Source organism: Phoenix dactylifera, chromosome 17, assembly GCF_051530095.1.
Source record: "Phoenix dactylifera cultivar Ajwa chromosome 17, Ajwa_hap1_PhDact_Kaust_v1.1, whole genome shotgun sequence".
Taxonomy (NCBI): Eukaryota; Viridiplantae; Streptophyta; class Magnoliopsida; order Arecales; family Arecaceae; genus Phoenix; species Phoenix dactylifera.
Window position 1 is genome coordinate 365,145 of NC_143206.1, and position 12,351 is coordinate 377,495.

General features: G+C 37.6%; 1 protein-coding gene across 1 annotated transcript; it reads left to right on the top strand.

Annotated features, from left to right (window-relative positions):
- Nucleotides 1-10,804: 10,804 nt before the first annotated feature.
- Nucleotides 10,805-11,950, top strand: LOC103720710 (uncharacterized). Its single transcript, XM_008810549.6, has 2 exons — nt 10,805-11,015; nt 11,171-11,950. Exons 1-2 carry the CDS (start codon nt 10,913-10,915, stop codon nt 11,827-11,829), a joined length of 762 nt encoding a protein of 253 aa, XP_008808771.2. The 5' UTR covers nt 10,805-10,912; the 3' UTR covers nt 11,830-11,950.
- The last annotated feature ends 401 nt before the right edge of the window (nt 11,951-12,351 follow it).

Consider the following 12,351-nt stretch of genomic DNA (forward strand, 5'->3'; position numbering starts at 1 on the left):
ACAATATCGTAATTCCTTTGTGGTTGATTAAAAGAAGTTTCAACACTTTCAAGGTATCTCGAGCAAAATGTCAAATACTCATCAGCAATATATTCCTCAGCAATCGATCCCTCGGGATAGGCTCGATTGCGTACATATTCTTTTAAGCGCACAAGATACCTTCAACAAAAAAATTTAATACTCAATATCAACATCGAGGAAGATAATAGGATACATATTCATATTAATAATAAATATGGACATTCGAGTTTAAGAATATCACCTCTCAATAGGATACATCCGATGATAGTGAACCAGTCCACCAAGTTTAGCTTCCCTAACCAAGTGAATGAGTAGATGAACCATAATAGTAAAAAACTCAAGAGGAAAGATCTTCTCCATATGGCATAGTGTTAGTGCAACATTAGACTCCAATTGATCAAGCTCCTTGGGATCAAGAACTTTGGAACATAATGCCTTAAAGAAGAATGATAATTGAGACACAATTGCAAGAACTTATTTCTGTGTTGACGATCTTAAGGCCAATGGAAAGATATCTTACATCAAAATACGGCCATCGTGACTTTTAAGATTCGAAAGTTTTCACTTTTTAAGATTAACGCATCTTGAAATATTCGATGCATACCTATATGGAACCTTCATATTTTTCAAAACCGTTAGAAAAAAATCTTTCTCTGGAGTAGACATTGTGTAACATGCAGGAGGTATAAAATATTTATCATTGGGTTGTTCTTTTGGATGAAGCTCTTGTCTTATACCCATGTTTTTCAAATCAAGACGCGCTTTCAAGTTGTCTTTGGTCTTTCCTTCAAGATTTAACATTATTCCAATCAAGTTATCACAAACATTCTTTTCTATATGCATGACATCAAGATTATGTCGAAGAAGATTATACTCCCAATAAGGTAATTCAAAAACAAGGCTCCTTTTTTTCTATAATTGCTTTTGTGTAGATACTGAATTTGTGCCATCGTCATTTTTCTGTCCATAAACGTTGTCATCGTTCTCGAAGTTGTCAGCATCCTCAAAAACCTATGTCATTGAGCTGCCAACATCCCCCCTTTTCCGCTTCTTTGAACTGTTGGATGCCTTACCGGGTATATAGTTAGTGCCATGAGTTTGTTTAAGAACTTCAGTTCCAGTTGGCGGAATAGGTGCAGATCGCAACTCTATAGTACCATCAAACTGATTATTCTGATGTCGAAATGGATGGTTTGCTTCTAACCATCGACGATGACCCATATAACAAAATTTTCCTCCATGTTTTAACCAATATGAATAAGTTGAATCTCCACAAGAAGGGCATGTAATACGCCCCTTAGTGCTCCAACCGGATAAATTAGCATATGCAGGAAATCATTGATTGTCTAGATAAGAGCTACACTCTATTTGAATGTTCGGCTAGTGAAAGCATCAATGCATCAATACCCTGCCATAACCTTTTCAATTCATCTATTAAAGGCTGTAGAAAAATATCTATATCATTACCTGGGCTCTTATCACCGGGAATAACCATTGACAGAATGAGTGAAGACTGTTTCATACACATCCATGGTGGCAAATTATATGGAACCAAAACAACTGGCCAAGTGCCGTATGTACAACTCATAGTTCGAAATGGATCAAATCCATTAGTTGCCAAACCCAGCTTAACACTGCGAACATCAGCAGAAAATTCGTGATGCCTATCATCAGATACTTTCCATGCTAAACTATCCGCTGGATGTCTTAACATTCCATCCCTTGTACGTCCTTCATCATGCCATCTCATTAAAGAATCCGTCTTTGATGATGCATACATCCATTTAAATCTAGGTATGAGAGGAAAATACCTCAAAACTTTAGCCAGAATTTTTTTAGACTATGCAGCATCCACTTCATTCGACAAATCATGCTCGCCTTCATTTTATTTTTTCCATCATGAAGATCCACATGTTCGGCACAAATTTTCATTAATATTTTCACCACGGTATAAAGTACGATCATTTGGACAACTATGTATCTTCTCATATCCAAGATTCAAGTCTTTTACTAGTTTTTTGGCTTCATAAGAAGTTGATGGCAAAATAACACTTTCTGGAAATGTATCTTTTAATAATTGAAGAAGCATAGTAAAAAACTTTCCAGACTATCCATTCAAATATTTCAAATGGAATAAATGCACCATAAAAGAAATCTTCGTAAAATTCTTACAACCCGAATATAGTTCTTTATTACAATCTTTCAGCAAGTTATGATACCGAGTTGTGTTATCTTCAGAGTCTATAGGTTCCTCAACATGTATAGATTCAGTAATGGTATGCTCATCACCTATTGGAGCTCCTTCTTGCTCTCCACTAAAATCTATTAAATTTCTAATATTATGTTCAAGAGCATCTCTGAGTAAGCCCCTCATATCATCTTCTACAACAGAATTTTTGTCTGTGTTACTAGATCCAATACTAACAGTGTGTTTTATAATTAAGGGTTGGTTAGATGAAGACGACAATTTAGACTCTCCATGAAATATCCATTCTGTATAACCCTTCAGAAAACCATTCCATACCAAATGTTCTTCAACAGTTTGTAAAGCGATAGCAAAACAATTTACGCATTTTTGACATGGACAAAAAATATTTCCATTCATTTCAGATTTCTCAAAAACAAATTTAACGAAATTTTGAACTCCATTCAAATATTCGGCACTGGATCTCGACTTATTTATCCAACTTTTGTCCATTCTATTAAAATACTGATTGAACTGCAACTAATATAAAAAAATAATAAACAAAATTATTGTATGAATCACCAATACGAACTCATGGTACAAAAAAGGGATATTGATCCATTGCATTATTGTTGCATGTGCCGCTAAAAGTAGTCATATTAAAGTTAAAGGGTGCTATACTAAATCTAATTCTTAGCCTGAGGCCTCATGAATCATCAATCTTTACAAACACATTTTAAAAAAATGCCGGCATGAGAACATAGAGGCATCAATGATCTCATAGGCCATTTTAAATATTCTTTTCAAACAATTATTAAAAAAATTTCTAGAGGAGGAGGAGATCATCATCAGAGCTGACCTCAAGACAGACTTAGGTGACTAACTCATGATGGAATATGGAAGTGTGGTCAAAAGAGTTTGTTGTTTATAATATCACTGTTAAAACAGTGATCTTACTCTAACAGTGATCCTCATGAATTCCAGAGGGTGTATTTTATTTGTAATAAGAAAGAATAAGTCATCCTATCTAAAAATCTGAATGAGAACATTTTATGGACTAATGACTGCTATGTAGGTCACACCATGCCTTTCATTTTATCTCACTTTAAAGTTAAAACACAGATTGATGTGCTGATGCTTGATCAAGGGTAACATATAAAAATTATTAAAAAAAATTATATATCAATATCTTTACTTATCTCCCCCATCCCATTCATTCACACCACTTTAGCATCTACCAATGGAATTAATTATACGGAGTGCAGCAAAAACCAGATATTATGAGAAACACAACGGATTAAAGATGGTCCAGAGTTGACCTTAGAAACAACAAATAGGAAATATATGAATGACATGAATATATTTAAACATGTATATTCTTGTAAAATTGTATATATACAGAAGGAATGTTAGACACTAATCTTCATGTTAACAGAGAGTATGAGGATCATGCAATTAATAAATGTTAACAGAGAGTATGAGGATCACTTACCTCAGACGATGGCGAGGTCGATGGCGGCAGAGTAGCTAGGGCTTGGGATGGAGGTGAGATGTCGGCGTGCAGCTAGGGCATCGACCGAGAGAGGATGAGGTGAGGGGGTCGGGCGAGCATTAAAAACAAGAAGAAAACAAAGAGGAGGAGGAGGAGGAAGAGAAGGAGGAGGAGGAGGCTTACCTCAGATGACAGCAAGGTCGACGGTGGCGGAGAAGCAGAATTTTCGATCACCGATCGGGGCTAGGGATGGAGGTGAGATCAATTTGATGTCAGCGCGCAGCTAGGGCATCGACCGAGAGAGTATGAGGAGAGGGGACCGAGCGAGCATTAAAAACAAGAACAAAACAAAGAGGAGGAGGAGGAGGAGGAGAAGGAGGCTTACCTCAGACGAGGGCGAGATCGATGGCAGCGGGGAAGCTAGGGCTCGCGATGGAGGTGAGAAGTCGGCGCACACGCAGCTAGGGCATTGACCGATAGAAAATGAGGAGAGGGGGCCGGGCGAGCGGTTGGGGGGTTTTATGTTTTCTAACGACGCTGTTAAACATCATCATTTCTAAATATTTTAACGACATTTTAGAGCGTCGTCGTTTCTGAAGATTTACCGACGTCGGGTAAAAGCGTCAGCAAAGGTTGGTGCTGAGCCAAACTTTTCCGACGCTTTCCCCTAGCGTCGGAAAAACACAGTCGGCAAAACTCATATTTGTTGTAGTGAAGGACTCCTACAATTCCTTTGCTGTTTTCATTGGACTATAAACGTTATACAAAGTGTTATCCAGTCCATTAAGGATATAGTTCTTGCATAGAAAGTTTGACTTATTCTATGCTTCAACAACAGCCTCATCTTCACCATTCTTGCTTGGAGAATCCTCAGAGGAAAACTTGGCCAGATTTAAAGTGATCAGGTAAAACAATATTTTCTGCTGCCACCTTTTGAAATCAAGCCCACTGAATTTCTCAAGTTTCTCTCCATGAGTCACAAGCATTGCACTAGATGATGCCATTTTTTCAGTCACTGAATTGTACACAAAATTATAAGAGTAAGAATTTTGTACAGTTCAATGGAACAAATCTAAATTCACTGTAGGTTATTAAAAAGATAATTTATACTAATTAACAGAAGTCAAACAAGTCCAATACTGTATAAATAATATTGATTTTAACTAAACTAGCTTGATATAGATACACTTACAGAAATCTGACCAAAAAATAATTAATTGTCCTTTCTTGCGCTAACTGTATACACACACAACATAAATACAGGTTTGACTAATGCATGTACATTAAAGTGATGAAGACCGATTAACAAGTGCTGGATAAGTAACAATTTAAAGTGTAAAAACACATGTAAGTAGATTTGTAAAACAATTCAGGAATGAGATCAACAAATCTGCACAAAATCAATGTATGTGTTACGTTTCAGTATTCCAGGAATGTAAGCAATACTACAAACAAATTTCAGAAATCAAACTTTGTAAAAGTATATATAGATGTAAACCTGCAGCATTATATATACTAGATAATATTACTGCATAAAAAACTGATAATATCAAAACTGTATAGATTTAGTAAAAATAGTTTAACACAGAAACTGAAAGACTACACAGATTATACTAGTGGTCAAATTTAATACTACATAGAACTGAGATACTGCACATAACACTGATAACAAAAATCTATAAATTATAATTTTGCACAAATTTTCAATTCTATATTGCTGCACAGATGTAAAAACTGGGCAGAAATCTATTTATTAAAATTGTACAGATTCAAAAACTATGCAGAAATCTATTTAACAAAAATCTGCAGCATAGAATTTTTATAATCTGTAGTACTGATAAAACAGAAAGATTTGTCTTAAGATTGTTAGAGGGTAAATTTATCAATACTACAATATTAAAATTCTAAGATAAATAAAAACAATGTAAACATAATTTGTATAAAACCACTTACAATTATTCGAATGTCAATTGAACTTGATAACCGAGTCTTGTGTTTAACACAATTTTCTTAAGACAAATTCGTCTCCCTCTCGGTGCTTAAGGTTTGTATAGACGTTGTCTCCCAGGATAAAATGATATGAAACCTCTTGAAAATGAAGCACTACAATCTTCAAGCCTTATTTGAAACTCAATGCTTAGTACTCAATTATGGGAATGGGCTGGAAGGAATAAAGAAACAAGTGGAGAGAGAGAGCAAATCTGGAAATCTGTTTGCAACTGCAGAAAAAGACTCTGCAGATTTTTGGAGACCTTCAGATTTCTGGAGTGAAGGATTATTATATATTACAACTGAATAGCAGTTATAGGAAGTTAATAAAATGCCTTGAACAGACACAACTATTGACAAATGACAGTTTTAAAAACTGTTTTGTCACACCCTTTAGACCAACTTTGTGGTATGTAAACCATTCATTAAAATATGTTCTTCCAATGTGGGATTTATATTTTTCCATCAATAATCCATTACCAATTTGATACTTTGAAACCAATTATCTAATTTACTATTTAACGAATTTGAGCATGTGAGCATCAATATATCACGTTATTCACGTTTCTACTTAGACCTGTTCAATTGAACATGTGGGTCTCACATTTAATTTGGCTTACACACTTAACTCCGATAATGCTCAATATTCTAACATAACCTTTAATTGCATATGCCATTGGTGTTACATTGTATGATGCGTCAATCAGGCATTCTTCTAGACGCTCTCATAGCTCTTCCATAATCATGATGTTTGAGTAAACGTCCTTAAGAGAATTCACAATCAACTATCTGAGCAGTGTTATCATTTTGTAAACAACTTTTATCTAATCAGTTTAAATGATAACTTTAGGATTCTCCATATATTTTTTAAGCTTTACTTATGTATAATTTCGAAATAGATCTATGCTCAAATTTTTTGTAAGTAAACATTATTTCATGATATTACCCATGCACTGGACACGCATATACTGGCTTTATACTACTGTATTAGTACTTAGTAGTCTGTTGAAGTATGGAATTATTTTTTGTTTATCTCTTATATGTATTATTCTCTTGGTCTGTTTTTCTTATAAAAAAAATTCGTGGACTGTCTTGAACTTGAGACACTGGGGCAGCCCGTTTGTTGCCTGCCTCCCCAACCTGTGGTCAGAATGGCAAAAATTTTGCACTAGATGCAGTTGTGGTTACGGAACAAGAGTAGCTGTAAAGGTGACCATGAAAAGATTTGGGCACAAGGATTGATTGGGAGAGGGAGGGAGCTGATAGATGAGATATATCTGCCACTGGTTTTGCCAAAGCTTAATAGGATTAAAAGAAAGTGGGATGATAAAACAGAACGGAAGAATTGTGACGTGCATCCTCTTCTATGATGGTTACAGGTTAAATTGGGTCTTCATTTGGCATGATCTTCGCCCTACGTGATTTGGTATTAATTAGATTGGGTTGAATTTATATTTTAGTTACATTTAGATTTTTTGATATGTGTGTTAATAATTAGCTCTAAGCCATGATTGTATGTCACATGTTTAAGATCTTACCTAAAAAGCTAGTTAGAAGCTATTTTTTGGGGTTCCTTAATCCTGTATAAGTACCCAAAATTTTCTCTGTGAATAACCGATATGGGACTAAACGCACATCTGCACGAGTCCTCACATGTGTAATATCCAACCCTTTCAGTGAATTGGTCTTGTCATTTGACTGGCCCAGTTGAGAAATATTTGGGCAAAAAGAGAGGAAAAAAACTCCCATGTGCTCGGCACGAGCGGAGGGAGAAAAAGACTCCCGATTGGAGTCTTCTTCCTCCCTACCTAACCGGAAGAAATCCGACCAAGGGATGGAATCCAGCTTTCTTTGGCCCTAGTTAGAGCCCCTCGGACCTCCTCTTTGATCTCACTAGAGAACCCCAACCCCCTTATCATAGTTATCATTGGATTTCTTTGTTCTTCTTCCTCGATCGTCGACTACTACTAACACGATAACCATAGTAAATCATCGTCAGAAGCCAGGTAAGGACTCTAAATCATTAGATCTACCTTCTTCTCCTCCCTTAGTGACCCTTGGAAGCCAAATTTCAGCCAAAGATCGCCAGCTTTTTGGCAGAAAAGGATGATGCCCTACTTCTCCTATTTACGAAAACTAGCCCTTTTTTCGGATTATGGCAGGTTCCACCATCAGTTTTTGTCATTGAGGCCTCCCTCCATTCCTTCGCAACGGCCTGTGGTCATGGCCGAAGACTTGGCTGCCATGTTTGTCCTATTTCACAACTTGAGGAGGCAGAACCTCTATTTTTGATTATTTTTGGTGTCGTCGGATACCTGTCACTACCGATTACTGGCCGTTTGTTGGCATCGGATGTTGGCTGCTTGTTGGTCGGTCGTCGATCCCTAACCCTGAGCACCACCTATAGCCATCCTCTTTCTTTATCTTCCTTGGTTAGAAAGAGAAGCTTCCTTTCTCTCCCTTGTTTGTCTCTTTTCCCCATCCTTTCTCTCTCTATTTATCTATTTACATGATCTAGGGCTTAGTAGAGGGTAACGGGACTTTACTTTGTGGACTCTAGATTGGCCCAAATACAAGGTCTAAGACCGGCTTAGTTGTGACCCTTCAACATGGTGACTTTTACCCGGCTTTTACTGGCATCATGGTCGTTGTTGGATTCCACTAAATTTAGCCATCCTCAATTGCTATAAATTACTTGTACTTTGATTTTATTTTTGATTGGATAGAATAAACTTGATCGGACCGATCGGTTTGTTGGGTCGTACCTCTCAATTAGCCCTTTTCCTTCTTCATCCTTATCGAGCATGAAGCTCTGTCTTTTTGTTGTTCAAGTCCGAGTTGGCTTTGGTTAGGAGGCCCTGAATCATCCCAATATTGAGCGGTATTATCAGCCCAGTACCCTAGCCCTGTCAAGTATCTCTAGAATATGGTTACCATTAATCTTCATTGAGTCATTTAAATCATGTCTAATTTTGATCAGTTCAGTTCATCTTGTTCAGACCGACCCATGCAGTCGGGTACCACCGCCTGATTGACATTGCCTTTCATCCATCCTAATTTGGGCATGAAGTTGTATCCCCAATAGTATCTTAATTTTTAATTTTGTTTGGCTTGTAAAATAATGATAAAATTAATGGTATTTTAATGATATTAAAACAAGTAAATCTGACCTGTCTAACTAAAGTGGAATATTTGAAGCAACAAGAGGTAAATAACCTAATACTTCAAAGTATGTTTTTAAAATTTTTGGTAAATTGATTATTAGTTTATTAAATTTTATTATGATATCTATTTTATACTTGGTTAAATAGGTGAAGCATATTATTGTTACGATAGTAATTATTTTAAATTATATTATGTGTTTGTTATGAAATTTGGAAAATATGACTTGGTAAATTATAAATCCATTATATATATATATATGTATTCTCAGTATGGTTATGATCTGGTCTCACTAATGGAGATTATTCGTTGGCCTTGTCAACTTGTAATATAATAAATTGGTTTCGACACCGAACCACCGGTGATTAAAATAGTGGTATTTAGACACCGAACCATCAGTGATAGAAATAGTAGTATTTCACACTTTGTGCATTCTATATCTTACCCATGCCACTGGGTTATATGGTCATGGCCTGATGTTGGATTTCTAGTATCAGTTTATAAAAATAATAGTACATTTCAAAAGAGATATATGTATTATTCAAAAATTTATTTATTTTGAGTTGGTCTCATACTCTTTAATTATTTATTTATTTAGCATACTTAGATCCCACTTGTTGGTGTTATGTTGCTTACTGGGCTTGTGTAGCTCATTATTTTTTCTTTCTCTATTTTTCAGATCTTGAATCATGATTGCTCAGGATTTGGAAGAGTGCGCTAGATCTTCTAAAGATATTTGTAATTGTTGGAGTTCTAGTTTAGTTTAGTTTACTTAGAATAATTTATTTGATTTGAATTAGTTAACATATTTTGACTTATATCACTTTGGAACTATTGACTATGAGAATAATTTTGTTTAGATCTTGATTAAATTAATTTTCGAGGATCGGAGAAGTATTATTATTGTTTTGTGATTATTATGACTTGATTTGTAGCCTTGCATGCTTGCATGGTTTGTCCTGCTGGTATGTGGCATTTGTTACACTCTAAGCTAGGGGTGCGTTCCGGATTTTGGGCGTGACATGCTAGACCAATTACCCTTTTAAATAATCGACGCTAGCTAGGTTTGTTGCATCATCCTGACCCATAATCCACATTTCGTGCTATATGATGCTACATTCTGATTTTACATGCGGTCATGAGTATGTTGGATTTACTAAATCGGAAATCTTGTACTGTGTTGGTTATGTCCGCTATAATTAATTTCTGCTGATCAACTTTAAGGTACTTGACCAATCCGAATGTGGAGTCCATCAAATTAATTGGTAAGAATTACATGCAGACATGCTTGCTGACGGCATAATCAAACAGATCACGGAAAATAAGGGACGTCAGATAGGGATGGGAAGTCCCGCCCTGCAGGAGAAGATTAGAATACTTTCAGGCCTGTTAAACCCAAGATTTTTATTCACGAATCCAGGATTTTACTCGTGTAATTCTCGATAGGATTGAAATGATTTAAGATTCGAATTATTGATGGTTGAGCTACTGCCCAAGTAATCACTTTTTTTTTTCTCTGAAACATCAATGGTAACATGTATAATTCTGGCTTTCTTCAATTGTTGGAGCCAATAGATCCAAGAAAATTATTCTACCAGGCCCTCATTTAGGAACGGTGGATCGTTTATCATTTCTTTCTTTCCTGTCGGTGGTCAGACTTGCTAATGCAATTTATCTTGGACAAGAATGGGAATGAGATTGAGACTCAATCGATCGCATGCTTTCGGAGTGCTAGTTTTGTTATTTATTTATTTATTTTAAAAAGGTAACTGCTAGTTGAAAAGGCGTACGATAGGATACTGTAAATAATGACCTAGAATCCAAATGCCTTTTGCCCGGATTTGCAAGGAGTGCAAGCGAAAAAAGGAATGTTCCCTTGCCCGTGCTAGGAGGTCACTACCGCATCACCGAAACCAAAGAAGACGAAATCTTTCAGCCGAACTCAAGGAATATGCTGCCCCGTAGAGCGCAGCCTATATGACCCACAACGCCGCCTCCCATATCCATCCAATCCCATCCCATCCTCCATCCTCCATCCTCCATCCAGCCTCAAGCCTTCATTCATGGATACCAGCAAATCACCAACACCCAACTATCAAGACGTCGATCCCGAATTTGAATGGTCTCAACAGGAAGGATCCTACACTCTTCGCGTCCATCTCCCAGGCATGCCTCCTCTCCTCTCCTCTCATCATCATGAGCTCCCCGTTTGTGTCTCTTTCTCATTTCACGCACCATAGATACGTCCATATATACATGCATACATATATATATATACACACACATACATAATATTTTATGTCTTACTTTTGTTCTTCTAGGGTTCAAAAGGGAGAACCTCCGTGTGCAGTTGGACGACGACGGCAACCTGATGACGAGCGGCGAGCAACCACTCGACAGCATTCGGAGGATCCGGTTCAACAAGGTATTCAAGATCCCAGAGGACTGCAACGTGGATGGCATCCATGCCAAGTTCGAGAACGGAGTCCTTTACGTGATCCACCCGAAAGTGAAGACCACCAGACTAGCTGATGATTCCCAGCGTGGGCCATCACCGGTGGCTAAGCCGGCCGAGGCCGAGACACAACCAGCGGCTGGGCAGCAGCAAGAAGAGCGAAAGAGCAGCGAGTTGGTGGATACTGCTCAAAAGGATGCGGAGAAGATCGCGGAGAAAGAGAAGGATCGCACCGCCGGGCCTGCACGAAACGGAAAGGTTGCGGGCGATGTTAGGGGCGACGAGGGTACCGACAACGGTATTAAAGCGGTTGATGAGGGGAGAATGGAGCCAAAGCCAGAGCACGTGACGGCAGAAGGTGTCGGTGCCGCAAGCGTGGCGGAGACGGTGAGATATGATAACGGTAGACCTTTGGGGGATCCTACGAAGCCAATGCAGCCGCTGTGGAATGTTGCTGCGGCTATCCTGGTGCTGGCGTGCCTTGGGATGTATATGGCCTATAAGCTCGGGAAGGCCTCGCGCTGATGGAATCTAGGATTTTACGTGTCATCTCCAAATGAGAGCATAGTCTGTAGTTTATTAAAAAAAAAGTTAATATATTGATTAATGAAATAAGACTAAGAAGACGAGCATTGCGCTTTCTATTTACTACAAGAAAATACACTTTCAGCGACCACTTTCGGCAACTAAATGAATCGTGGTCGCTGCAAATAAGGCTATTTGCGACCAACATATTTGTTAGTTACTGAATAATTGTCCTACACCGACTAAATGCATATTTGGTCGCTGAAAATCAACACCAAGTTGGCGGGGTGAAGGTAAAACGTTTGGCGACTAAAGTAAATAAGGCTATCTGCGACCAACATTCTTGTTAGTTACTGAATAATTGTCCTACACTGACTAAATACATATTTGGTTGCGGAAAAGCAATACCAAGTTGGCACGAGTCCAATATTTCGCACGGGCTGGAGGTAAAACTTTTGGCGACTAAATTTTGGTCCTTAAAGGTTCACCTCCAGCAACTAAAAAAAAATTAGTCCAGAAAAA

Coding starts and splice junctions, on each gene's coding strand:
- LOC103720710 (XM_008810549.6), top strand. CDS start 10,913: ATGGATACCAGCAAATCACCAACACCCAACTATCAAGACGTCGATCCC. Junction 11,016..11,170: donor TCTTCGCGTCCATCTCCCAG/GCATGCCTCCTC, acceptor TTGTTCTTCTAG/GGTTCAAAAGGGAGAACCTC.